General features: G+C 54.3%; 10 protein-coding genes across 10 annotated transcripts; 4 read left to right on the top strand and 6 right to left on the bottom strand.

Annotated features, from left to right (window-relative positions):
• Nucleotides 1-1,641: 1,641 nt before the first annotated feature.
• Nucleotides 1,642-3,818, bottom strand: CCOS01_10542 (oxidoreductase FAD-binding domain-containing protein; the record flags this gene model as incomplete). The annotated part of the gene is made up of 2 exons (XM_060458697.1): nt 1,642-2,819; nt 2,900-3,818. The coding sequence occupies 2 exons, from the start codon at nt 3,816-3,818 to the stop codon at nt 1,642-1,644; spliced, it is 2,097 nt and encodes a 698-aa protein (XP_060310499.1).
• An 886-nt stretch (nt 3,819-4,704) lies between these two features.
• On the bottom strand, nt 4,705-6,633 carry CCOS01_10541 (uncharacterized protein; the record flags this gene model as incomplete). The annotated part of the gene is made up of 3 exons (XM_060458696.1): nt 4,705-6,044; nt 6,093-6,516; nt 6,568-6,633. The coding sequence occupies 3 exons, from the start codon at nt 6,631-6,633 to the stop codon at nt 4,705-4,707; spliced, it is 1,830 nt and encodes a 609-aa protein (XP_060310498.1).
• Nucleotides 6,634-8,035: 1,402 nt separating this feature from the next.
• Nucleotides 8,036-8,314, bottom strand: CCOS01_10540 (uncharacterized protein; the record flags this gene model as incomplete). Its single annotated transcript, XM_060458695.1, has 1 exon — nt 8,036-8,314. One exon carries the CDS (start codon nt 8,312-8,314, stop codon nt 8,036-8,038), a length of 279 nt encoding a protein of 92 aa, XP_060310497.1.
• A 1,665-nt stretch (nt 8,315-9,979) lies between these two features.
• Nucleotides 9,980-11,428, top strand: CCOS01_10539 (uncharacterized protein; the record flags this gene model as incomplete). Its single annotated transcript, XM_060458694.1, has 2 exons — nt 9,980-10,828; nt 10,892-11,428. 2 exons carry the CDS (start codon nt 9,980-9,982, stop codon nt 11,426-11,428), a joined length of 1,386 nt encoding a protein of 461 aa, XP_060310496.1.
• Nucleotides 11,429-12,193: 765 nt separating this feature from the next.
• CCOS01_10538 (uncharacterized protein) lies at nt 12,194-12,922 on the top strand (the record flags this gene model as incomplete). Its single annotated transcript, XM_060458693.1, has 1 exon — nt 12,194-12,922. The coding sequence occupies one exon, from the start codon at nt 12,194-12,196 to the stop codon at nt 12,920-12,922; it is 729 nt and encodes a 242-aa protein (XP_060310495.1).
• A 490-nt stretch (nt 12,923-13,412) lies between these two features.
• CCOS01_10537 (uncharacterized protein) lies at nt 13,413-15,404 on the bottom strand (the record flags this gene model as incomplete). Its single annotated transcript, XM_060458692.1, has 1 exon — nt 13,413-15,404. The coding sequence occupies one exon, from the start codon at nt 15,402-15,404 to the stop codon at nt 13,413-13,415; it is 1,992 nt and encodes a 663-aa protein (XP_060310494.1).
• A 2,486-nt stretch (nt 15,405-17,890) lies between these two features.
• CCOS01_10536 (uncharacterized protein) lies at nt 17,891-18,646 on the bottom strand (the record flags this gene model as incomplete). Its single annotated transcript, XM_060458691.1, has 1 exon — nt 17,891-18,646. The coding sequence occupies one exon, from the start codon at nt 18,644-18,646 to the stop codon at nt 17,891-17,893; it is 756 nt and encodes a 251-aa protein (XP_060310493.1).
• Nucleotides 18,647-19,616: 970 nt separating this feature from the next.
• CCOS01_10535 (uncharacterized protein) lies at nt 19,617-20,402 on the top strand (the record flags this gene model as incomplete). Its single annotated transcript, XM_060458690.1, has 3 exons — nt 19,617-19,675; nt 20,008-20,075; nt 20,263-20,402. 3 exons carry the CDS (start codon nt 19,617-19,619, stop codon nt 20,400-20,402), a joined length of 267 nt encoding a protein of 88 aa, XP_060310492.1.
• A 784-nt stretch (nt 20,403-21,186) lies between these two features.
• Nucleotides 21,187-22,190, top strand: CCOS01_10534 (uncharacterized protein; the record flags this gene model as incomplete). Its single annotated transcript, XM_060458689.1, has 2 exons — nt 21,187-22,011; nt 22,164-22,190. The coding sequence occupies 2 exons, from the start codon at nt 21,187-21,189 to the stop codon at nt 22,188-22,190; spliced, it is 852 nt and encodes a 283-aa protein (XP_060310491.1).
• Nucleotides 22,191-23,678: 1,488 nt separating this feature from the next.
• On the bottom strand, nt 23,679-25,463 carry CCOS01_10533 (major facilitator superfamily transporter; the record flags this gene model as incomplete). The annotated part of the gene is made up of 2 exons (XM_060458688.1): nt 23,679-24,343; nt 24,425-25,463. 2 exons carry the CDS (start codon nt 25,461-25,463, stop codon nt 23,679-23,681), a joined length of 1,704 nt encoding a protein of 567 aa, XP_060310490.1.
• Between the last annotated feature and the right edge of the window lie 1,118 nt (nt 25,464-26,581).

The raw sequence follows: 26,581 nt of genomic DNA, 5'->3' as shown, positions 1-26,581 counted from the left end.
CATTGAGAATTTGAGAGAGCAATCTGTCTCGCTACGCAGAACGAGCCCAGGCCAGATCTTTGAATGCCCCTTGATCGATCTAGCAGAAGGAATCGGCCGAGAGACAGGGGTGCGACGGGAGACAATGGCGAGAGCGAAGAAGGTGATTCCGGTCGTTCCACGAGCACACAACGGATCCGGATCATGGCGGAATGTTTGCAACGCGAGAGTCGGGTGAGTTGTGTCCTCTGGCATCTTGCACGCATTGGAGTTTTGCGGGCATCGGTCGACCCGACGATGCCCTCAATCCCAAGCACTAACTACCGATCGAGATTTCCCAGTTGAGCAGGCAGGCGGGTATTAGTTGGGTCCCGGATTGAAAGGTGTCTCTCGATCCGAGTCGACGTGCCCTCCGGATGATTCCCCACTACCGAGCTGAGCATGAGCCAAGCTGCATGTTCAGTTCATCGGTGAGAGCCTGACGGCGGGGCAGCACATGCACCTAGTGTATCCATAGGGAGTGTATCCCGTGAGTCCGTAGATGTTTGCTGTGCCTCAGTTGACAGTTCGACGTTGGGTAACGACCATCTCGATTGCACTCCTCGCCTGGCTGGAGCTCGTCGGGAATGCCGCTTGACTCTCGACTCTGAGGCTCAACTGGGACAATCAAGCTCGAGCCTTGGTCTCGCTTCGTCTCGAATGCAAATACTCTGTTGCGAGTGTCGCTCAATCGCAGACCAGAACGAAGACGCGATGATGCCAACGTGTGAACCGATCCGGCGGCAGAATGGGGTTCCAGAACTCTGGGGTTTGGCGGCAATCGGGAAAGTCGTGTGGCATCGTCGCTTGCGGTTGAGGATCGCGGCGATGGAAAGTTTGTAGCGCCAGCTGCTGCCAGTTGTGGTTTCCAAGCGCCGACTCTGTTGACTTGGAGCAGGTGCGGGTTCTCGCTTACACTTCCACTGCTCTTTCCTTTTTGGCAATGATACAACTTGACGTTACCTTTACGCCTTCCGCCTTCCGAGTTAATTAATTCTTCGCTCTTGCCCAACCAATCCCGAAACTGTGATAGGGTGATCATGCCTTTTCTGAGTCCAATTAGCGAGAAATTCTCCCAGATGCAATGTCTCAACCAGACGTCCTGCTGCCGGTAGTTGAACAGACTCCGCTCTTCCAGATTGGCTACATCCAAGATTAGACATTACGAAGTGTCTGTCGCCATTTGCCAAGGATCGTGAACCGACCCTTCCAGCAGCTCTGCCTTGATGTGATGAGATATCGTTTGGTCAATTATCGTAGATACCATCTGACTAACACCGCCATGTGAGCAGTGGCTTTTGGATGCTTTAGACAGTCAAGCTCGTATCACACATAGATACACGTAATTCCCAGACTTCAAATGTACTAAAAAACAGAATAAACATACGGATAATTACACACGAAGACTTGAGAGTTGGCAGCATCAAAGGCCGCTGCATCAGATTTAACAAACAATAGCAATGGAAGATGGTTCGTTTCGCCTCTCATGCCTCGTAATGATTGTCCATGCCTAATCAACAAGTAATGATTATATTGTCTTATTCGATAGATATAGCTAGAGCCTTTTGCCAGACAGCTTGGCTGGCAGAGTATACAGAATTTGAAGATATCCCCATTGCCTCCTCAAAAAGCAAAGTCCTCAAATGCCACATTCTCGCCTTCCAACCACCCATTCAAGACCTTGAGCATCTCCGGCCCGGTACATAAAAAGTACCTCCTCTTGATACCACCATCCTTCACATCGCTAGCCCTGATTCTCCTCCTCTCTACAACAGCCCCAAACCCTTCAAACTCCCGCATCATCGCCTCCTCCGCCTCTCCAATCTCACCCGTCACAAACACCCTCAACACACCAGCCAACCCAGGAATCCTCCCAACAACATCCCTCACCAGCTCCACATCCTCTCCCTTGACAGTCCACAACACCTTCATCCTCACCCCAGCTTCCAAAACACCACCAGCCTGCGCAATCAAAGGCGTGATCCCAACACCAGCAGCAACAAACACCTCTTCAACATCATCACCGCCGCCAACACCCTTCTCCCCCTTCCCCCTACCCATCCTGAACGCCTCTTCTCCGCCAAACCCAAGCACAGGAACCTCCAACGGAACCCTCAAATTCCACCTCCACAACATATTCGTGACCGGACCATTCTTCCTCGCCGTAATCTCAAATTCCTTCCCTCCCTTATCTCCCGGCGGACTCGAAACCGTAAAAGTCCTCACGTAATCATCATTCAGGCTCTGCGGCTCGTCGTCGCGCATATGACTCCACCCGACGTCCAGCTCCTCCGCGAAGTCAAACGTGACGTACTGGCCCGCCTCCCACTGCGCCGCGGGCTCCAGGCCAAAGACGAACCGCGCAATCGTCGGCGTGATGATCTCGCGGCGCAGCAGCGCGGCCGTTCTGGTGCTTTCCGTAGACGAACCCAGAACATGCTGCTGCTCGGAGAAGAGCGGTCTCACGGGCGGGTTGTACGGTGACGGCTCGAGAGAGGTGCCGGAGAAGGGTAGGCCGGACTGCACAAAGACCGCGGCCGACACGGTGATTTTGACGGCGAGTTTCGTGCGTGGTAGGTAGGCTGCCGCGTCTTGTCCGACGAGTATCGATGCCGATCCCGTGAGCTTTGCCCACCTCCAAGTGTTAGCCTCATAATCTTCCAAGTTCCAGGTGAGGCTGGGAAGAAATTGAGTAATACTCACGTAAAGGACGTCTGACGTCTCAAAGTCTGGTATCGCGATCCCGACCAAGGGGTTCAGTTTAAGGTTCCCCAGCGTCTGATATAACCGATTGCCGGAAACTATAAGATGATTAGCCTTCTCGTCATAACCATCGATCCGGATGCAAATGACTCAGAAAGGGGGTTGCAGTAAAACTCACATTCAGGATATACAATCTCCACGCCACCCTCATCGTTCCTCGCAACCCTAACAAACCCCCTCGACCCTCCCCTATGGTTCGTATCCATACTGCTGCCACTGCCACCATCGTCCCCTCCCTCCTCGTGTCCGCTCGTAAGGAAAAGCATATCCGCCCCGCGCACGACCTCAACAGCCTCCTCAGACAGCGGCAACTCCCGCTCCACTCTGCCCTTGACGAGCGACGCCCGCGGGATGACGTCCTTTTTGTTGAGGTACTTGGGGCAGTTTCCCAGACTCTCTTCGACGTGCACCGCGATTTGTACTTCCGAGGAGGAAGAAGAGCTCCGTTCCTCAGCGACAGCAATGCCAACCGAGGGAACTGTAACCGCCCCGGCTACCATTCTCCCTCCGAACTTTACGCGATCCCGCGTCGTGAGGTCGATGGCCAGTCCGGAGACGAGTTTCCCACCATCCGGACCCCTCCCAGGCTGAATTACCTCTTGCAAATGCTGCTGCTGCTGGTCCCCGTCTACCTCCCCTTCGGCCCCCCAAAGAGCCTTAAACACCGGATCGTCACCAATGTCAACCACGCTCCTGAGACCAAGCACGTCCTCCGCAATCGGCCTTGCCACGTTGCCCGCCTCCCCGCCCCATAGCGTCGTCCACGGCCGGCGTTCAGCGTCGAGGGTGCCGAGGGCCAGGAGCGGGGCGGCGGCGATGCGGTTGCCGTAGGAGGGCGGGAGGCCCGCGGCTGTGGGGTTCGCTCTGTGGCGGGGGATTTTGAGTTGCTCGTGGAGGGCGAGTTCGCCTTGGTGGAAGGGTATTGTTCTGCCTGGCATGATGCCGTTGGTGTCTTGTAGTTGTGAGTGGAAGAACAGGTTTGAGCTTGTGAGGAGTTGTGATGAGAGGAGGGTTGTCAGGAGGAGGGTGTGGTTCATATGAGATGTGTATTGAGGGTGTAAATTCGCAGGTGATCACGCTGTTTGTATTGAATTATGAGAAATTGAAGAAAGGTATAGTAATATCACATCGTTAGAAATCATCACCAACACCACAAAATTAATTGTAAGCGCATCTATATGAGCCCTAGAGGATGAAATTGACATCTCCGGGTGACAAATCAGCACCGAAGGGCGCATGTCGTGATCAGCGAAGGCGGGATTCCAAAGCTGACGGCCTGACGTAGGTTGGCAGCTGGTGAAGACGGTTACTTGGCACTGTCAGACTGTGCCAGGGGTCATCACGACGGGGAAGCGGGGCCAAAACTTTAATCGCCTGCATTGGCGTTGCGAGCTTACCAGGGGCCCTGGCGCCGCGGGGGACGTTAGTGAATACAGTGACATGACAAAGGCAGACGAAACCACAGAAAGTGTGAACATCGGATTGTCATCAACAGACTTTGGTATTCTTGAGTTTCTAAAAGTACATTTGGATTTTGGCGGTTTCCTCTCTCTAGCGGCTCTTGGAGCACTTCTATAGCCAGTAGACCCTGAATTCCTAGTAGTACATGGACGAACGGAGAATGAAGCGAAAAGTTTCGGGGGGTATCGAAAGGATGGTCGTAAAAAGACGGAGGAGCAGCCTCAACCTCAGCCTCGACACTTTTGTGTTCTCCGAGTAGGAAGGAAGTGTGAGAGGGCTGGGCGAGGACGAAGAGGAAATGACGAGAAAGGCCTTTCGTGAAATGTGCGCTTGTTCCCAGCGCAAAAGTAGACACCCCTTTTGAATCATAAAGACATTATGAAAAAAAGAAATTGCGGGACGTAGCCGCATAACCCTATAAGCGCACGCGATCTGTGAGCCTCAGAAAGGAGCACGGTACCCCTAGTACCGCGGATCCCTCTGAGATTCTACATCGTTGTTGTAGCCGTATCCAGGGCCGCGAGGGCTCGGCCGCTGGCTCTGTGAGGTGCCAGGACGGTTGAAGTAGTCGTCCTGTGGCCGGGGAGGCACGGGCGCCGTCATGTTCCGCGTGGGAGCATTCGGCGGGCCTCGGGGCGGAACCGGGCCAGTCGCGCTCCGTTGCGGGTTGAACGGCTGGTACGCTTGGTACGGGGTGTTGTTGAGCGGACCGGGGCCACGGGGCATGGGTGCAGGAGCGCGGCCCGAGTATGCTGAGGGCGCGGGGCTGGCCCGTCCATTCGACTGGTTCGAGTAGTCGTCGTAGGTGCCTCTGGGCGCCGGCGTGCCACGCTCACTCTGGTACGTGTTTTGTCTTTGCGATCTGAAGCTTTCTACCGATCGGCCAGTGTTGGATCTCACAGGCGGAGGGAAGGGTGGCATCGTGTCGGGAGAGTATGTAGAGGGGCTCTCCGAGAAACCACCACGGAGAGAACTCTGTGAGTTGGTTTGCACGTGAGAGATTTGAGGCCGGAAGCTTCTTTGCGAGTTGGAAGTGCCAGGGCGCTGAGGAGGGTAGTTGTTCAAGTCCATGGGTGGCAGAGAAGGAGCCGGAGAGCCTGAGCGCTGGTATCCAAAGTCGGCAGCGCCGCCAACAAGAGGTGCGCGCGACGAGTAGCTGGCCGTGGAAGTGGTGGTGCCCATTCTCGAGGGCAGAGGGCGTTTCTGGTCCATGGAGTTGAGCTCGATGCTGCCGGGGGTCCCGGGACGAGACTCGTAGGCGGGCAGTGTCGCGAAGGTGTCGTTGCGGCCAAACATGGGCATCTCGGCCAATTTGTCTGGGTCTCCGACATTGGGTAGAGTCGGCAGAGTGGCCTGTCGCTCTAGGGGCATCTTTTCACCATTCTTCTTGGCCGCCTTCATTTCTGCCTTTCTCTTGCTTTCCTCCTGTCTCGCTAACGCCTTGTTGACCTTGACTGTAACAATCTTCATGAGGGCCTTGGTGACCTTGCGCTCGCAGTAGCCCGAGAGACCTCCATCGGCCTTGGGGATCCAGTGGAAGAGGAAGAAGACGTAGAAGAGGACAGCCATGATGAGGTAGAGAGCGGAGAAGACCCAAATGAGTAGGGTGAAGACCATACCCGACAGGATGAGAGCCTGCTGGTAATCCTCCGTGGCAAGCGTCTTAATCTTATCAAAGAAACCCAGCAGAGAGCCCTCGACGGAGACTTCGTGAACAGCAAGCTTGGCGTCGTAGACAGACTTGAGAGTCAATGCGTTGACGACCTGACGAGGTCCCGAACAGACCAGTACACGAATCCAGGCTACATAAGATTAGTAACGGCCACGATGGGAAAGTAGGATTGGCTTACATTGAAAGCTGAAGTAGGTGAACAGAGCAATATACTCGGCTCCCTTCTTACTCTTGGTGAGTTCGGCAAAGACCAAGAAACGCTTCCAACCCTGGCCCTTTCCGAATCGGATACTCTCGAGGCGAACGGCAATGGTGTCGAGGTAGCATTCAGCTACGTTTCCTCGCTTCATAACGCGGTGCGCCCGGAAATGCTCAAAGGCGAGATTGACAAAGGAGGCGATGATGGAAATGGAGAAGATCCACTTTGAGATCTTGAAGTCGATGGCGGGGTCGATTTCGGAGGACCAGCGGTCGAAAGCCAGGAGGTTGATGGCAGTGAACATATCGACGCCGTAGACGGCGAGGGAGATGATCAACATGAGCCACAGGTAAAAGTACGCGAACGGAGTGAGGCATCCTCGTGACTTGAAGTCGTTGAGGTTCTAGACAGGTTAGCACTAGAAGAATGTTGTACCGTATGAGGTTCTACATACGATATAGTCCCATTTCTGCTCGGCACGTTGGTCAATGACCTTTTTGCGGTGAGTGAGGCAACCCATCTTGGGTAGTGAGCGGCGAATTGACGAGTGTGACGAATGTCAAAGTTGTATTGATGAATCCCGACACAGTCGAGTCGGAAAAAGAGAAGAAGAAGGGTGATGGTCGCCGAGGGACCAAACGTCGTGTGAATGAGTGTGATAACGCAACCCGGACCTGCCGCAAACACAAGTCGTTACTCGCCCGCGAAGTAATCGACAGCGTTTCTCTTGGTGATGACCAGGAGAGAAAGATCGATACTTGAGACGGGACGAAGCCGAAGGAGTAGAGGAAGAAGATTCGGTTGTTGAACGAGAGGGAGAACGGAATGTGGGTCCCAGGGTAGGAAGAAAGGGCTGAATGTGCGACGCAAGAGTTCGGACCGCGCGATTGTCAAGCTGGCATGGTCGAGCGACCGGGCGTTTGAGGGTGGATCAAGACTTGGTGAAGATTCGTGGCGACGTGACGACAGCGAGCAAAAGCCAAGTCGGCTGGTCGACCGTAGTGGGAATTGACAGACCCGGGGAATGGGGGTAAAGTACGGAGTAGTCAGTACTGTTGTCAAGCAAGCACTTGAAGTTAGGCGGTGACGGTTTTCTGGTTGTGGGAGAATATCCGCGTTTGATCGGCCGCCGTGGGCTGCAAGGCTGAGTCTCAGGATGTCGAAATGGGCGAAGAGAGTTACAGTGCGCAATGCGAGTGAGTGAGTGAGTGAGTGTTGTGTGTATTCAAAGTTCGAGTCTAGAAGGAGCGGACGTCGTGGATAATTCGCACGATCGGAATGTCTCGGTCGAAGACGTCGAGTCTTACTCTTGAGGCCATGGAAGTGCTTCGTGAAGCTCGAAGGAGGAATGTGTGTGGCGTGGTCAAGACGCAGAAGGTAAGCGTTGAAGCGTGTGACCCTTGAGTGAGGGAGAGTCTCTGAGAGGAGTGAGAGGGGAGTGGAGGCCTTCAAGAGTGATCTGCGAGAGGGGGGGGGGTCTGACAGTCTGACTAGGGTCAAGACACCGGGTCAGTGCCAAAAGGGAAGGAAAGGGGGGCCTTTTGGGTAAGATGATCCAATAATTGATGATTGCCGCTGATGGTTGCAGAGTCGCGGACGCGCAGACATGGGCAACGGAAGGGGAGACGAAGACAGGCGGTTTCGAGCAAGCGTCCACCGTCCGAGGGGTCTTGCCCAAAGTGCCCAGAGACTGGGAGGAGGAGAGGCTTGTGGAGCAATAGCGAACGGAAGCGCGGCCTTTAACGCAGGTACCATGTCGCAAAGTCGACCGATTTGGTTTAGTGCACCAACAGAGCGTTTGAGGTCCCATTTCCCGTGACCTTCTAGGGAGTTGATTGGCTCAACTCAATTACAGCCCTTGATAAGTACCCCACAGCTTTCTACAGTCTCTCACAGTCTCTCACAGTGTACAACGGTACGTACTATCTCCGTCGGTCTTCTTCCTCCTCCTCTCCTGCAGTCCTGCAGTCCTCCTCCTGTCTCTCCGCCACCTGTGCCTTGCCGTGTCTCCTCAGCCTCTCATGTCGTGCATCCTCTCCTGCGTTCAACCCATGGAAGAACTCGTACCGCACCAAGCCTGCCAGTTGCTCTGTTCGAGACAGGCACTGGCTCGAGATTGACCATGGCGGCATGGCCACATAGTTCGCGGCCTCATCTTTACAGCCGCGGCTCGGACGCGCCCGCTTCACCCATCCAACCATTGACCAAAGTACTGCGCCTCTCGAAGCAGCGGGAAGCCGCCGGGAATGCTGTTTCTTTCTCGCTGACTTGTGGTCGCATTGTTTCGACCGTCCTGAACGAAGCTTGAAGGAATCGTGGACTTGTCGCTAACCACTCCCGCAAACTGCAACGTTAGCTTTCCAATACACTAGGTAGAGCCGCGCCGATGAGGTGGAGATGAGGCCGGCCACGAGGCCTCTTCTCGGTCCTAACCGATGTGGCTTGCAAGTGTAATACAACTGACTCTGTTAGACCCAACACTCGGGCATTCGACAAATGGCAAACAATCATCTCAGAACCAAAGCTATACTCATAACGACGCCGGCTGTTCACAGTCGTCGCAGCCAGAATGGATACTCAGCCTTTCAACACGGGCATCCCGTCTCAACTCTGCTCAGCTTTGCCCGGAGCAGTCTCGCTGAAACGCCGTGCCCTGGCCCATACAACGGTATGCATGACGGCGAGCTCGCGGATACACGACCCCGGGGTTGCCTCTGCTGCTTCTTCTACCTCCTACATGGCCAGTGCGCCCTCTTTCGCATTGATTGTTCCTCCATTTATGTCATTCGACGGTTCGGCCGAACGCAGGGTGGATGGCATGCAGTATCATCGAAACGAAGAGTGACGCCGCGTCTGTGGAGTATTCGTACAGTGCCACACTGCGACGAGTGCCTCCTTACAGCTCCCTCCCAAAGCATAGCCTGAATATCGCAAGGGACCAATGGACCTACAGACCGCCCAACACCGCTGCACCAGCCTCCGGAAACAACTCCAAGGGATGCGTCGACAAACGCTCTCGGATCAGACGGCAGGTCTTGGCCAACACGACCCAAAAAAGGGCTCAGTCAAATTTGATCGCCTCCCACATTCGGAAGACGCAGCATTTCGCTTCTCCACGACCAATTTGCTCGGCGGGGTGGACGCTGGTAGGTGCTGGATGCACGTGGATTACCCCGGCCATTCGGCTATCTTTATCGCCATTCTAATTTGAATGCGACAGGCCGACAAAGAAATGACAGTGGGTTCAGAAGTCGTGCGACCAGCCTACGCCAGGAATTCCATGGCTGTAGGTATGGGTAAACGCTCTGTGTCACCAGAGCATGCGGCTTCGGCGCGAACGACTAAAATTGTTTCCTTGCATATGCCTCCTCCCGTTTGGCCAAGCCTGCTGCTTCGTTTGCCTTGGCAAACGATTGTACAGACGTTTCGACCGACGGGATGCAGGACATCTATCATGAATATTCCGTGATATTCGTCTGTTGAGCATTGCTCTTGTGCTGGAAATGACTTTTCAATTTTCAGCAACTTACACTGTAGTGAGGCTGATTCTAAGGATGTCTTAAACGTCAACGCTCATCATAAATGCCTGCCAAGTGGCGTACTCTATGACCCTTTCCGGAATGCCAAGGCGGCAACCGTTGAGTCAAAGACTACAATAGCCATAGGGCTATCCTTTGTTTCGACCGTGACCATGGTCCCTTCTAGTTGACGCTGCCTGGCGAGCAAACGACGATGCTGTGCTAGGAGGACCTACAAAGGAGATAGCATCACCTTTTTTCAGAAATCTCAAGAGTTCGCCATGACCCCAACATCTACAAGCCCATCGAGTGACAGGTCCCAATTTGATACCCCCCAAAAGGTCCAACATGTCAACATCAACAGCCGAAAAGGCGGACCCAGACCACCCGCAGCCGCCATTCCAGCTCATCAAGAGAGTCGAGAAGAACATCTGGATCACCCGGCGCAATGCCCAGCACGCGGGCTACGCCGACGGCGAAGAGTTCATCGCGCGCAAAGTGGACGACTTTGACGAGTACTACGACGCCGGCAAGTACTCGATGAGCTTCACGACCAAGAAGCAGCGCCAGGTCAAGGGCCTCATGGACCTCCTCTACACGCACAACATGGGCCGCACCGTCTCCCACATCCTCAACCACGAGAACATCATATCCCTCGCGGGGTACCTCCGTCAGCAGCCCCTAGATCCGCGCGCGGAGAAGCAGGCTACGGAGGACTATTTGGTCTGGGATATCTGCGACGCCGGCACGCTCGAGATCCTCTTTGCGGACCACCGGCACGCTGAGCACGAGCCGGGGTGCTTCCTGCCCGAGTCGCTCTGCTGGCACGTCCTTACTTCTGTGGTGCGTACGCTTGTTTGGCTGCATGATGGGTACCGGCAAGAGGTGGACTGGGTGACCGGTGAGAAGTCGTGGGCGGCGACTGATACGGAGTGGATGCCCATCCTGCACCGCGGCATTGATGCGCAGTCCATCTTTTTTCAGCATTCGCGGGGCAAAGAGACGTACGGCGTGTGCAAGCTGGGCAAGTGTGGCCGGGCTTTCGTGTCGGGGGTTCCGGCGCGGCGGGAGGGGGCGCTGGAGAGGGAAGAGCCGCTTCCGCATAGCGTTGGGTTTCCTGTTTCGCCCAAGACGGGGCATATGCGTCTTACGGAGATGATTGAGCAGTGGAAGGAGTATAAGGATACGGGGAGGAGGGTGAGCTATCCCGGAGCAACTTCGTACAGACACACAGCAGCTCGACTAACATCACGCCTACAGAGTAAACGCCTCTACACGCTCAGCGACGAACACTGGGCCCTCGGCGCCGTCCTCTTCCGCATGATGACCGGCCGGCCCCTCCCCAGCCTCGACGGGTGCCAGACGTGCCAGTGCATCCACATTCGGCGGTGCGCAAAGATGCTTTGCATCTACGACGACGAGACGCACAAGGGCAGCCGCGGGTGCCTGCACGAGAACTTCCCGGGGTGTCAGTGCGTTGTGCCGTCCGGGTCGGCGCCGAATGCACGTGCGGAGCTCGGTCCGGCGTGTGGTGGGGCCGCTGCGGATGTTCATCTTGACGAGGTGCTGCATCGGTCCGGGTACTCGCGGTACTTGAAGGTTGCGGTGCGAACGTTGTTGGAGTATGACCTCGAGACGCCGGCTGTGCAGACGAGGGGGTTGGCGGAGGAGATGGAGAGGTTGTATAAGGAGTGGAGGTGCGATACGGAGGAGGGGAGGGAGTACGTTGATGTGCTGGATGATCTTGGGTACCGGTTCATGGTGTTGAATAGGATGTCTGGTGAAGTTAAGGACTAGTGGTAGCAGTGTCTTGGAGGTGTTTGATGTTGTTGTCAAGCATATCGGGAAGAGGGACCTCACCGACTGGCCTCGAAAGTGTGCTTCTATGAGCTAGGTATGTCATGGTCGTAGCACATGAATGAGTAAAAGCTTCTCAAGCTAGTTGACCAAGGTTGTCTCTTATAGTTCATCCAATTTATCCATGAAATCACACGACACAAGCACGTTGAGCTGTCTTAGTACCTTAGCTGCAGTAGATTCCGAGCACTAACAGAACAAATTCCCTGCGTGACAGACCAAGGTACCTATGGTAGGTACGTGCCCTCCAGACGTTTGACAGGGAGCCCCACCTTCCGCCAGGCGCTGCCCAAATTTTACTTGGCGCGCGTACCTCGAATGGAAGCTCCGAGTGCCACAGCCTGCCCGCCAGCTTCCAGGTTGTCCACCACCACAACCTGGCAGTCGTGTGGACCTCTATCTTTGCCCGAGTCTCAACCACCACCCGACCATCGCCAATCCCTCACCCTTCCAGACGCATCTTGCCCTAGCTTTGAAGGTTCGACATCGATCACGTTCAGCAGTCGTGACGATACACAACACGCATTCACCAAACCGGAATCCAAACGAAGCAACCCGCATTGAACCATACACCTCTCCTCCCGAACACCGGAACCGCGACATCTACAAACCTCACCACACCTCAACATCCCAAAATCCTCATCACCCTCACCAACAGCCATCTCCCCCCTCGACAACCAAAACCACAACAGAAAACAAACAAACATGTCCCTGAACCAACCAACGCCCCTCCTCCTAACAAAACGCCTAACCTCCTTCCTCGCCTCAAACCTAAACGCAAACCTCCACACGGCACTCCTCGCGACCCCCTCAGGCCGCCTCCTCGCCCACGCCTCCCCGCAGCCCGTCTCCCTCCTCCGCACCCAGTCCACCGTCGCATCCTCCCTCTTCGCCCTCCACGCCTCCGCGACGCCCGACATCCCCGACGCGCTCCCCTCCTCGTCCTCCACGCCGCCGTCGTCGTCTGGCGCTGCTGCAGCCAACACGGAAGATGCAGGATACCACGCGGGAGGAGCAGCAGGAGGAAAACCCCTCACGATAACAGTCCAACTCGCCGCCGGGGTCGTCGTCATCCGGAGACTAAAGTGCGGGCTACTCTTCGTCTGCATCGGTCCCCTCGCCGAGACCATCGAAGCCCAGCAAGCTTCTTCCTCTACCGACCAACACTCTCACTCGCACCACTCTTCCCACGCGAACGCAGGCGCAAACGGCGGCGCGGGCACAGGCACGCCATTCCAGATCCCCGCGTCCCCCTCGGAAGCAGATAGCATCCTCAGCCTCGGCGCCCAGACGACCACCTCCCTCGCCAGCGTCGGGAGCGTGAATACCGCCGGCGTCGTGGCGTTGCGGCGGCATGCCGAGGAGCTGGCGCGGTGGTTGGATGATAAGCTTGGGAGTTTGCGGGTTCCCGAGGAGGGTGTGGGTGTGGAATAAGCTGGTGTCATCGCATTCTCTTTCTCTCATGGATAGGGAACCACGGGGAAGCTGTACGAGTAGAGAGATGGGACCTGGGACAGAGTGGCATGGATTTCGCATTGACTTATCAAAAGGGGACGAAAGGGGGCTTTGGGAAGCATTACAGGCGTACACGGGCGTTTCGGGGAAGATACCACCGGCCGAGAATTATCCCTTCATCTTCGTAATCACTCTGGCGTGTACAATATCTTGCTCATTAAGGATTTCTATTCCATTTGCAAGTAGCCTGTGTGCTATTGTGAGTGCTTGTGTGTGTGTGGTGCCGAGCTCGGCCTCTATGGATATACTAATTTGCTCCTTGCTCCTTGTCCATAACCTCCCAAGATTCGTTCGCCTTGATACCCCCCTTTCTCGCCGGTATTTTGTTCACACGCAAACTGTCCTATCCCAACGCCCAAGAAATGCAGACTGCGCCAATTCCACCCTTCCGAAGACACGCCTCAAGAAATCACTCGATGCTCATTCGCATCAGACCGTCGTTGGTATCAACCATGCCCTGGAATCCAACGCGTCCTTTGTTCCCGTTCACTACCCGGCCGTTGGCGTTGGCGCCGCTACCGGGCGTGCCGCCTCCAAGGCTTCCCGACTCGCTCGGCGCGCCACTGCCGCCCCTATCGCCGCTGTTGCTGCCGGGCCGCGACCCCCAGGGCGCCACGTCGCGTTGCATGGGGCTCTGCATGATGGGCGAGTTGTGCACGCTCATGCCTGGGCTTACTGCCCGGCGCTTGAGGCTGACGGGATCGTAGTCGTCCTCCCGCCTGCGCTTGCTGTTGATCCGCCGTGTGATTTCCGCTGCGCTGGGTGCCGGTTGCGGGCCCTGAGCGAGAAGAGGAGTATCTCCCTTTTGAGACTCCCCGCTGCTTGCGGCCATAGCAAAACCAGCCGTAGGGCCGAGTGACGGGGAGTCCATGCAAATGTCTTCGCTCATTCCTGACGATGAGCCGCGAGGGAGTCCTCCGTTAGGCGGAGGCGGCGTTGTGCGAGCACCGCCGATACTGCTAGACTCGGAGAAGGTATCCCAGAACTTGGTGCCCTTTGAATTCTTCAAGGCTTGTTGCTTAAAGCTGCCCGAGAGATTGAGGGCCGAGTCGGTGATCATGCTTTCCGGTATGTCGTCGAGGGATTGGTCTTGGTTCCCTAGGTTGGGCGACGAGTGGGTAGTAGCGGGAGGAACGGTCTGTTGACGAGGTGCTCCGAGATCGACGTCACTCTCTCGCACTTGACGGACGACTTCGGCCTCTCTTTGGGTTTCCGTCTCGACTGGCGCACCTTCCTCGAATAAAGCCGCCCTGATACGAGCAAAGTTCTTCGTCTTGGGTAGCAGGTTTCTACGCTGCGTAACCACCCGTCGCATGACTGTAGGGCGCTGCCCATCACGACTGGGAGTCGAGAGTAGACCGTCGATATTATCACCTCGCTCTTCCTCGCTCCCAGAGATATGTAACTGGTTGGCCTGCCAGCTAATGCTCTCCCTACGTGAATGTGCCGACATGTCTTTGGGCACGTTGTTTGGCGGCGACTTTGAGACACCGGCATTTGTGCTGGGACTGAATCCTAGACCCAGTGGCAGTTTGTGTTTCTTTTTTGGCTGTTTCCTTTGCCGCTGCCTATGCTGGAAGCTCATCAGACTGTTCATTGCCGGAGAGCCTCCCCAGGGTGCCATCATGGGATGTGTGCCCAAGGGCGCGGCGGTCTTGTTGGCTTGCGGTGTACCAATGTACGGCTCGTCCATATCCTCATCCATGAGATCATCGTCGTCGGAGTCGGAAGAGGAATCTGACCCAATCTGATTCGCGCTGCCCAGGGAGCTCGACACCGTCATGCGCTCGTGGTTGCCCATCATGGACCACAACGAGTTGGTGGTTTGCTCGGCCTGTCCGTAGTCGTTGCTCCTGCGTCCCGGGATATTCATGCCCCTTCCTCCGATCGTAGGCGAGGAGTCGGGTGAGGACTCGGCGAGTGTTGAGTGGTGCAGGCTGGTGGCAGCGCGTGAGAAGTCGAGGCCACGAGAGCGACGAGGGAGAATATTTGTCGGACTCGCATAGATCTGCGAGTGGTCGAGCTTCGGTGATAGCGGCGCGGGCTTCGTAAATGCGGTGGACGAGTTGGCTGCAGGGGAGGCAGGGTCGCGGTTCGCGGGCATCTGCAGCGAGAGACCACGGAGGGGGAATTCGGTTCGGTGAGGGGTTACGGGTGTGGTGGCCGTGTCTCTGATGTGGTTATCGTCCTTGGATGCCTGGCGACCATCCGCAATGTGCGGTGAAGGAGTGAGCTTGGAAGGAGTTCCTCCTCCATCAGACATGGAGCGCGTCTTGGACAAGGGCGAGCGGCCCAGGCGTTGTGGAGTATTGAGGGCGTTTACGGGGACGTCGGCGTCCTTATCGTCGTCCACGATGGCAGACTCAAAGTCCATGTCCCTTAGATCCATGGTTCTGTCCATGGCGGGAGGCAGTGAGGTTCAAAACTGTCGAGGTAGTCGCGAGAGCCAGATTCACGGAGCGATCTGGGATTTATTGTAAGTGACGCTTGATGTTCGGCAACGTTAAGTGGGTAGTGGACCAGGTGGTTTGGGTCTAGTCGTCGTTTGGGGGCTGATTCTGGCGGGGATCGCGATTAAGGCTTTGGCGATGTCATTGAGATATTGGTTGTAACATGCGGAGTTGCAAATGGCATTGTTGAATGTCGCAAGACCATTTGAAGCGCTCTTTGTACCTTACGTTTGATGTCGACGGAAAGGAGGCTGGTGTAGTAAGGTAGTGATAGCTCAAGCAGCCACCTCTCAAGGTTGTTGTAGATGGGTCGAGGTTGAATTGGAGTTTGGTTGACGAGCGAGCGCAGCGGGTAGGCGGGCAGTGCAGTTGGCAGGCGAGCAGACGTTGGAGAGGTCACAGTACCTGCCGTCCATGCTCTGACTACATACTTAGCAATGTACCTTGCCTTAAAGTACCTCACTGTAGGATAACCTTTCCGGTTGGATGCGGCCAGGCTTGCCAGGGTTGGAAAGTGAAGACGCAGTAGGCGCCATGAACAGCGAACCGTGTTGAGCCGTCTGAGGCTCATCTGCAGGCTTCCCCTTGCGGGGAAATCAGAGGTATCAACGCACCCAGATTTGCTGCTGCGGGTACTTTGCAGTTTCAAAGTACCTAAGCACTGCCCATTTGTTTCGTCGATCCACAACGGCATTTCCATTTCCATTTTCATTCCCATTCTCATTCACTCACATTCCCGTCACTCACTCACTCACTCACTTACTCACTCAGTTAGGTGTTCTCTGGCTCCCGCCTGCACTTCCCCACACTAGCCCCGAACCGAAACGTCGTGGGAGACGAAAGCTTAAAATAGCAGAGACCTTTGGCCACTGCTCACTTCTGTCAGCCTTAGGTTCCGTTGGCTTTCTGATCGTTGAGTGTTTGATGGGTGATGAGCTGATTGTATCTGATCGCACTTCGGTGCCTCCGGCCAAGGTGGAATCCAGGGCCATGTTTCAAGGGAGAGAACCATAACAACCTTTTTTTTGACGTCTGACTTCGACGTGAATGAAGCTCTTCACTCATTGTGCAACTTGTCAGAAAGGTGGCAGATTACACGCGGAATAATCAACCGCTCAGCCCCTTCTGCCTCTACCTCTATCTCCTATGACTACTGCTATCACTTCCACTGCTAATCCTAGCTGGTCATTAAGTATACTCTGTGTATCACTTATGCGCTGACCGGCGGATCGTTCCATCACCCACTTGAGGCTAATCATCTGGCGAAGCTATCTCCATAGCATTCGCGATGTTGAGTCAATAGCCCGTCGCAGGATTAACCATCACTGTGGTCATGGCTGTCCTTCCTCGTTCATGCCCCCAATGTACTCAGCCGGCAGGTTAGCACGATCTCTGTCACTTGAGAAGCTATCTTGCTATCTGTATGATAGAGAAATCCACAAGTGTATTCGTCTGCCGTGCGCTTCGGGCAGATCTCGGGCTCCGTTATGATACGCCTACTGCGCCGCCACCTAACCCTCCCACCTACCTAAGGTAAATTCACAACACCTTACCGACCTTCAAGACTTGGCCATCAAAAGAAGGTTCTTCGACCCAAACCATCCCATGGTATTGATGGTGATAAGGCTGAGTTGAATGTTGGCTGGCGTGAGCCTTACTCTTTCTACAGGTATATATATGTACATGTACAAGGTGACAAAAGGTGAGCAGCAAAGTCTTCTCGGACGCACGCAACAGCAACCACTCGACATATTCTACAACACGACCATGATGTTAATAATGTCTCACTTGATCCGCCCAAGGCGAAACCGAGTATGGGAGGAAAAGTATCGTCTTCTCGAAGAGGCCCCTGAGGGCCCTTTTGAGTACACGGTGTGCGAACATGTACCAGAGACACAGAGCATCACTCACCCATGTCGGGGAAAAGCTCTGAAATCAGCCAAGGCGTGGTTTTGACGATTATTTGGCGCTATCCGACTCCGTTGAACGAGGCGGGACGCATGCCAAGACCTTTAATTATTGCTTACTGTTATTAGCCTTAGGTTCTATTGGTTTTTTAATAGTTGAGTGTTTGATGGGTAATGAGCTGGTTGTACTGCTCTACTTAGACTGGCATTTGCAAAAGGCACAAATCAACGCAATTGAATCAATCGACCAATGTTCTTGTCATTATGGGCCTTTTGTCCTTGGTCGTGCCCAAACCAGATAAAAGAACAATGTCCACCAAAGCATTAACAATCTTCACCAAAGCATAACCAATGTCGTAAAACACCATGACGATTTAGTACCACCACCACAAGCCAAAAAGCACTCCGACTACCAGCAAACCAACAATATGCAACCATACCTCCCCCCAAATCAGGCCACAACCAACTTGCATGGTGATTAAAATCACCAAAAAAACAAACGGCACCGCGGTTGCTACCATTCGCCTCTTCTAGAGGCGGTCGTGGGAATTATGCCGGCAGAGGTCCAGCCGGCAGAGAAGAACGGCTCCGGTCAGAGCGTAACTCATGACCAACGCTACCGAGAGCACTTGAAAACCGGCCCTCTGAGGCCCTTCTGGCTCTGTCTCAGCCACACGGAACGAACCGACCAAGGGCACCAAGCCCACGCACACCGAAAGCCACATATCCCAAAGAGGGACTTCTGCCGCCCTCTCCTTGTCCTGGGAGTTGGTCGGAGGGGTGGTGTCGTCGGGGTTATGGCCGGGGTTGCTGGTGAGGGCCGGGGTTGGTGCGGGGGCTGGGGCGGGGGCGGGGCAGGGACCACTGCCAAGTGACTGAAGTGGCAAGAAGGTATGAGAGCCGGACACCGGGGCAGTGGTTGGGTCGGCGGCGGCGGTGGTGATGTTGGTGATGGTGGTGGTGGCGGTGGTGGTGGTGGTGGGACGGGCGGCGGCGGCGGCTCTGCTGCTGCTGCTGTTGCTCCCGAGGGGCGCCAATGGCGGGCTCGTCCGGGGGACCCTCCGTCTGCTGCTGCTGCTGCTGTTGGTGCGAGCCACACTGCTCCCAGTTGCGACTGGGATTCTGGAGGTGGCTTGGGGCCGGCCTCGGGGAGGAGATTGGGGACGGGGCGGGACAGGGCTGATGGTGGTGGTGGGGGGAGTGGTGGTGCTGCGAGCACGAAACGTTGAATAAGGATGGCCCTTTCGGGCCTCGGCGATGGGGAGAAGTGGTTTTTGAGGTGCCATCTTATATAGCTTGTGTGAGTAGTTATCGGCTTGGAGAGGAGAGATTATGTTCAGACGACGCGAGGGATACTGGGGTTCTTATAGCCTGGCTATTGTTTACATGAGATTCGATCCCTCCTACCTACACAAAGTAAAGGGCATTGTACTTTGTCAGGAGAGAGTCATATCAAAAGTAGAAGAGGGAAGAGGGCGCATCTCGATCAAGAAGGGGAACAGGAGTGTGAGTTCTCGTCCACAAACTTAAGCCTACTTTGACTAAAGCCGAAGGAACTTTCAAGACAACAGGGAACATCACTAGCAAGCATTACACGCAAGAAAGAGTCCTACTCGGTCGCAACTCTCATTTGTGATGGATACGCATCGTACCGGGGGGCAGTTGGAAGAAGGGGACAGTTCGACACAACGGCCCCTTGGAAGGGGGATGACGAGAAACAGACGCCTTACAGCGTTTGAGCCTTCCATGAATGACAACGGCACTGTTTCTCGCTCTTGAAATGCCCGCGGAAGCCATGATGGACGAGGCTAAGCGGAAAGGCTGCGCGGTTGTGATGTTTGGAGGCTGTCGCGACTCTCCATTGCAATGGTTGTTATGCATCGTGATGGGGATGGTGGGAAAGATCGTTTGTGCCGGCGCCTGAGAGGCAAGTGTGATTGCCCAGGTAGCGAAGATGCGCCACAGTCATGGGAACAATCGTTCGGGTTAACTTCGATCGAGTCGTGTTGGCTCGAGTAAGGTAGATAAGTCTGGTGCAATGCGCGGAATATACCGACGATTTCAAGTTGATATGTCTGGTCGAACCGTATACTTATTCTGCGACGGAACAAGTAGCCTACTGGATCACTCGGAGTGTTTCATGTATTCCATGTCTGACCAAGTTTAGTCCGACATGTCAACCTTGGGACTTGACTGGCAAGCGCTCCGACGAAACAAGTGACGGGCACGTGGTGCGTGCCGCGATGCCAAAACCACATGGCGCAGTGGCTCGAGACAGGACACACCAGGAGCGGACCAAATGATAAGCCGGCGGAGTAAGTTCCACGGGATGGTTTATACTCATTCAGTGCTTCCTCCCTGGCCACTGCTTACTTACCGAGTCGACCTACCAGTTGTGCCTGCGGATGAATCTGAGCGTGAAGCAAGCTCTTTCTCTGGGCCACACAGGTCGACAGATGATAGAACAAAAGGGAGGGAAGGGTCCTCGGACGTGAAAAAATCGAAACGGAAGACGCAGTGGGCCCGCTCTGTATTTCCTCTGCAATTTCCTGAAGACAAAACCGAAAAGAGTTGTGGAGGGGAATGAGCAGTATGCACGTCAACAAGGCAACAGTGCCTTTCGACTGTTATGGTTCCATAATCGTAGGCTGAACTGCGTCAACGGGATGTGGAAGAAGGAGGAAGTGGGCGAATCCCATGCTTCCTGTGAAGTGTGTCAGTATGAACGGATCGGCAAGTGTGGCAACTGCCTCGATAAATGGAAGAGTGCCAGAGTTCCCAATATGCCGACGAACTACTGCAGCGCTGCTGGGTGACACTCCTCCAGTCATTCCCGCCTCAAGTCAGTTTACTTCCACCTTGAGTTCAATCCCTTCTCAACGTTTTCCTGCCTTACCTCTAGTCACTCCCGCCTCCAGCTTTCTCGGCGGCAAGGTCCAGCACCACCCTAGCCACATCGACGGCAAGACCAAGGCGAGACCGCCCACAGGCCAGCTTGAGCAGCAGCAAAACTACGCGCAAGTAGTAGTCCAGCAAACGTAAATGCCTCTCAGGCTTCGTCCTGGGGAGAAAGGGACATGTTCGGCTGTCACAGCTTGTGCGCACGCTCTGATCAAGCTCGCTACCTATATCAGAGCAGATGGTCGTTGACCTTACAGCACTTCCTGATACAGGCAGTTGCAGCGCAAAAGAGATTAGCTCCGGCGAGGAGACCTCGACAGAGAGAGCCAGGTCTGTTCTGAAAGAGGCAGAGATTTGAATTATAAAGTCTGACGAGTGAGCAGAAGGCAATTCCACAATAAGGAAATACCGATTGAGCAGCGAGCTCACCACAACCACCCATTCGCCAAACCACTCGTTTCCTCTACCCGGATGAAGCGACCATACTTCCGCCGTGGGTCTAGGTTTTCGCGGTCATCCAAGTTCGGTAGTATCTAGGCGTATGCAGAGAATACGCTCTATTCGACTGGACGTTTTACAATAGGCTGGGCACCAAAACAACCGGCGTGATACTTACAAAACTCCCAACTGTAGTAATGCACCTTGTGCTGCGAGCAAATGCTAAGCTCTCTTAAACGGTGACTATCTACCTTAGCCATCAGGCCTAGACTCAGGATACCCTGTCGACCTTGAGTGCCTCGCCAGTAAGTGAAAGGCTTTTGGCCCAAACCTTGATGGCGTTGACGTAGTAAACAAGGCTGACTTAGAGATAGCTTCTGTGACCATGATTCTTCCAATACCTATATATATAGCACAAGGCAATCGATGGTATTGTCTCAAACACCAAACTCACACGCAGCAACAACCACTTGACATATTTTACAACATGGCCGCGGCAGGTATGATTCTCGCCAACAGTCGTCGTCATCAGCAAAGGTTGCGACGAAATCGTCTTCCTCCTGAAGAGGTCCATGCCGAGTTCCAGGTGCCCGTATACCCATCCGATGAACAGAGCATCGCCAAAACATGTCAAGAAACACCTCTACAATCAGCCTGGGCGTGGTTGGCTCCACTTTTCGGTAGAATGAGAAAAGACGCATTATACCAAGGACCAGGCCTCGATCAAATCATGCCTACCGAGTTGCTCCTCGCCATCTCCGCTTATCTCACCATGGTCGACCGCGCAGTCCTATCTCTGACGAGCTTCAGAATGTGGACCATTTTCGGAGAGAACAACTTTCTACTGAGTCTACCGTCTCAAAAGAAACTCGAGCTGCTGACGTTGCTGGAGAGAGACGTCGATGAGCACAAAAACGGCAACGTCCTCTGCAGGCCCTGTCAGATCTTCCACCACCCTTACTTGTCGATATCCACCGCCTATCACAGCAGCACCGGCGCCAAGGGCAGCGGCTATAATCGTCCCTGTCTTCAGGAACCCGCAAACCCGCATCAGAGACTAGTTTCACCCTATCTCCACCGCACCCTTCACTTCAACGTCCTCAAGCACTTCCATGCTGATAAGCGTTCTAAAGTGAATCTGTATGGTCCTGATCAACTTTATCTAGTCGATTCCGTTGCATATTGCCACGAGAGCGTTAAGGCAACGGTTAAACAAATCATGACGGGCCGTATCTCGACACAAGGCGAATTGCTCGTAAAGACCGTCACAGACCTTTCCGCGACCAGAAATGACGTCCCTTACCTTTATCAAGTACTAGAACGGAACAACCTCATCAAATGTTGCGGGCATATGTACTGGGCAGCGAGGTATCCTTTCATATTTCAGCATAATATGCAGTATTATACCGACCCTGTCGACCTTGAGAGATACAGACGAGAATGGGAATCTGATGATCTGAAAAGGATACGAAATATCTGGCATCCGGATGAGAAGCCCCAGCATTCAATGGACAATAGGCGTATGCGTGCCTGTGCCTTTTGTTACACCAACTATACGTATGAATGGAGAGATGTGGATGGGAACCGAATCGTTCGACTCATCTCATATAAAAACCTCGGAAAGGGAGATGATATGAACGATGTGAAGTGGGCATCGCATTTTAAATACAGGGCCTGTTCAAGGGAGGACATCATTCGATTGCACTGGTGGGAAGGGTTCGGCTCAACATATACTTGGGTAGGACCTGGCGAGAGCGAGATAAAGGCATAGGCGGGGAGAGACTGATCGTGGCTTCTCGTTATGATCACCAGAGAAGGGTGGTGGGAGGATGAAACCACGCAAGAGAGGCTTCGATAGAATCCTCGGACTTCTCATTGATACTGTTTATGAGTATGGCTTTCAATATCCTCCAGACGCATGCCTGCCAAAGAGAGCAAAGTCTGCGGTAGGTACATTGCATCTCGAAGCTGGAATTGCATCACATATCAATATTATGGCGGCGTAATGCTGTTTAGTCTTGAGTCATAGCACGAGCAATTGGCATTTGAATTCACCCATCTGATATGAGTCTCTGTGAGGTATAAATGACTGCCACGAACGAAAGCTCGAATCAGTAACGCTTGCGGAGGTCATACTGATGCTAGCACGGCTAATATCAAAAAGTCATCCAGACTGACAAAAGAGTTCACCCCCCCGGTGCTGGACTGGGGGCTACATCTCTTGGTGCTCATGCTGGGAAATATCTGGTGCTCATGCTGGGATTCGAACTCGGGTATGCGCTGAGCCTGTCGTCGAGTAGGCTGGTTGGCGAATTGATTGTTGACCATAAACCACTCCACCACCCAGCCAGTTTGACCTGACCCGTCGACCTAGACGGGCGCCTGCTGGCTGGTGACAGGAATGGCAGCAGAGGGGTATATGAAGGCTTGTTGTGTGGTTATTCAGGTTGTGTATTCGGGCCCAGTGGAACCTGGATGGTTCAGGGGGAAGTCACGTCTTGGAGGGAGAGTCTTCCATCGTGGGCCACGCACTACCTGCCTTACCATGTTAAGCAACACTCACCAAGAGATCAGATGTTAATTTGCGCTTCCTTTCGCTGCTATATCTACCTCAGAATACTGCAGTAAGGTACTTCTATGCAAGTCGGGTGCGGAATGATTTGGGGGAAGACCCGAGGCGGATCTCAGTCCCCTTGACCATTGATCTGACGTTTGGTTGGGTTTCGTTTGATCCCCCGTGGATGAACTATTTTGGCCTGTGTTCTTTGGACCCATATGTCTAATACAAGCCTCACTCACTCTTGGTTTTGTCATATGAAAGCGTAGTAGAGCATGTCAATTACGTCTAGAAGTTTACATTCATACTCAGTAACAATCCGACATTACAATTTCTAGTCTAAGTAGAGCAGGGTTCTAAACCGGGTATCCTCTAAATCTCATGTAACCATTTCCTTCGTATCGTACAAGACAGTGAAAATCTCAGACAGCAACGGCAGCAGCACCACCCTTGCCTTCCTTCTTGACACTCTTCCATTGCAGGCCCAGGCAGGCAATGAAAGCAGCACACGCGCAGGCAACAGTGACATAGAAGGTGTGCCTGAGTCCATCCATGTAGGCCTCAAGGACCACGTCAATGGCGTCGGCACGTCCCATCTGCGTCAAGATGTTGCGAACCTGGTCAGCGCCGGCGTTGATGAAGATCTGGGGGTTGATATCCGGAGCGTTCTTGGTGACTCCATCAATGAGACCCGTCTGGAACAGTGTCTGGGCGACGGCAATCATGATGGCGCCGCCAAAGGATTGGAAGAACTGCACGCATGCGGTCGCGACGGGAACCTCTTCCTGGGGCAAGACCGTCTGGACGACGAGCACACCAATTTGGAAACCTGCGCCGATGCCGAGACCCGCGAGCACCTGGTATCCGAACCACTCGCGCATGGGCGTGTCGAGGTCAAAGGTGGTGATCATACCTGAGCCAACGGCGAAGAGGACCAGAGACGGCAGGATGATGGCGCTGTAGTAGCCAATGATGGAGATCAGAGCGCCACTAGCAATGGATGCGACGACGGTGGCGAGGAGAAGGGGCAGAATCTTGATGCCGGCTTGGACGGCGCTGACTCCTTGGATTGCCTGGAAGTAGAGAGCTGCAATCTGTTAGTGTGATGGTTCTCAAATGTAGTTGATATAAAATCTCATGCAGAGATAGGAGTAAGGGAGGTACTTACACAAATAGTAGAGGAGTGGGAAGAATGCAGCACCAAAGAAGCAGGCAAACAGCATGGCGCAAACGACGTTGCGGTTCTTGAATAGCTTGGGAGGTAGCGTTCCCTTGTCACCCTGCCACAGCTGAATGCCAATGAAGACGATGATCATGAGCGCGAACCCAACAAACAGTCCAATAATCTTGGAGCTGTTCCAGGGGTACTCGGCGCCACCCCACTGGAGAGCGAGAATGAGGCAGACAATCGCAGGCAGGAAGATGGCCGTTCCGATGAGGTCGAGCTGCAGAATGCGCTTCATTAGAGACTCTCCACTGGGGTTGTTCTTCCGGCTGATGGTGAGGAGGAAGAAGATAAAGGCCATGGCGATACCGCCGATGGGGAGGTTGATGTAGAAACACCACCGCCAGGTCGCTTTCTCGGTAAAGACACCACCCAGCAGAGGCCCGGCAACGGACGCAACACCCCACATGCCCCCAATAAGACCGAATGCTAGGGGTCGCTTCTCGAGAGGCATGGTGTAGCTGAGGATGACAATGGATCCGGAGAACAGACCCGCAGTACCAATACCAGCAATGGCGCGACCAACGATGAAGGCGGTGGAGGTTGGCGCAAGAGCGCAGACGAGGGAGCCGATTTCAAAGATGGCGATGGCAGTGAGATAGGCGTACTTGATGCTGAAGAGCTTGTAGATGGTGCCGTACATCGGCTGCAGGGCCGTTGTTGTCAGAAGGTAGGACGCGCCATACCAGCCGATATCCTTGACGCTGCCGTACTCCGCTGTGATTGTGCCGAGGGCTGGGGCGATGATGGTCTGGTCGAGGGCGACGAGGAAGACGGCGAGGCAGAGGGAGATGAGGATGAGGACGACTTTGAGGCCAGATGGGTAGACGACGTCGTCGTCGCCGGCCGCGTGAGAGGGGTCCTGCTTCTCGTAGGTCTCGGGCATGTTGGGGTCATCGTGAACGTGGTGCTTCTCGGTGGAGATGGAGGGATCGGCTGAGGTGGTGTCACCGAGCTTCTCGTCAGGGTGTTTGGAGCCCATGGTGATAGTGTAGGTTGTGATGAAAATTCTTGTTGTCGTGGTTTTGCTCCAAGGGAGAATTAACTTATACACTGGGTCAACCGGTGGTTTGTATGCTTTTCGTATCTATAGAGTCAAGGCGGAGAAGACGTCGATATTATTCTTTTACAAACCTAAGGGTGTGGGAAGAAAGAAAAGGAAGGAGGACCCTGGATGATACAGAAGAGGCAAGAGACGCATGTGAAATGGTGTGCGGCAGGCAGCGCAGGTTTTATGTATCCATCAGACGAGGCGGGCTGATGCTCGCGCTTGCGAGGTAAGGTAAGGTAAGGTCAGGTCAGGTAGGTACACTAGTAAATCATCCTGAATGACATCTGAGATCGTGAAATTTCCCAGCTGCAGCATCCCATCGGGTAAGACTGCACCATCGCAGACCCCAACCCGATTTGAACACTCGTAAGCCCCAGGGATGGCCCAGCCAAACGCCCAAGCTCCCCCCCTGGTCATTTGGTCAATGCCTACCAAGACAAGGTATCTTTTCTTTGTGCGCTCCATACTTTGGATACCCAGTTGTCATGTAAGGTAGGTAAGCAAAGGAGGTAAAACTTGGTGGGATACCTTAGCGTGAGCTTGTCTGCGTTTGAGTGGGTGGGATGGGGAGGAGAGAATTGGGGAAACGAGTCACTCGGCCTGGACACGCTGCAAACTGTGGTCATCGAAATTGGCAAAAAAGAAGAAAATGTCCGAAGGAGGAACGCCCTTCGTCACCATAGTTACGTGAGCTTCAATCGCGTGTGTGAGTGTGTGTGTGTGTGTCAGTGCCGGAGGAAAGGCGGAGGGATATCGGGCCAGGGGCAGAGGTCACTCCGAGCACAAAGTCCTGGTAGTAGGTACCTATCCCTATCCTCCCTACCTTATTTTACGGTTTACGACGGCTGCAGCAGACTCCATGTGGCAGTGGATCAAGAGTGCTACTGTGTAGACCATGGTCCATGGATGATGGATCTAAGAGAATCTAAAGACCGGAAAATCCAGACGAATTCCAGGAATTCCAGCCTAGTCGGTCGGCCCATCTCGGTGGTCGGAGGGAAAGCTTGTCCGACTTACGCGGGGTGGGTCACCCACAGTAGGCAGCTCCC

This window comes from Colletotrichum costaricense (assembly GCF_030867565.1).
Source record: "Colletotrichum costaricense strain IMI 309622 chromosome Unknown Scaffold_11.1, whole genome shotgun sequence".
Classification (NCBI taxonomy): domain Eukaryota; kingdom Fungi; phylum Ascomycota; class Sordariomycetes; order Glomerellales; family Glomerellaceae; genus Colletotrichum; species Colletotrichum costaricense.
The sequence above is the reverse complement of the archived record's forward strand: the minus strand, read 5'-3'. Positions and strand labels throughout refer to the sequence as shown.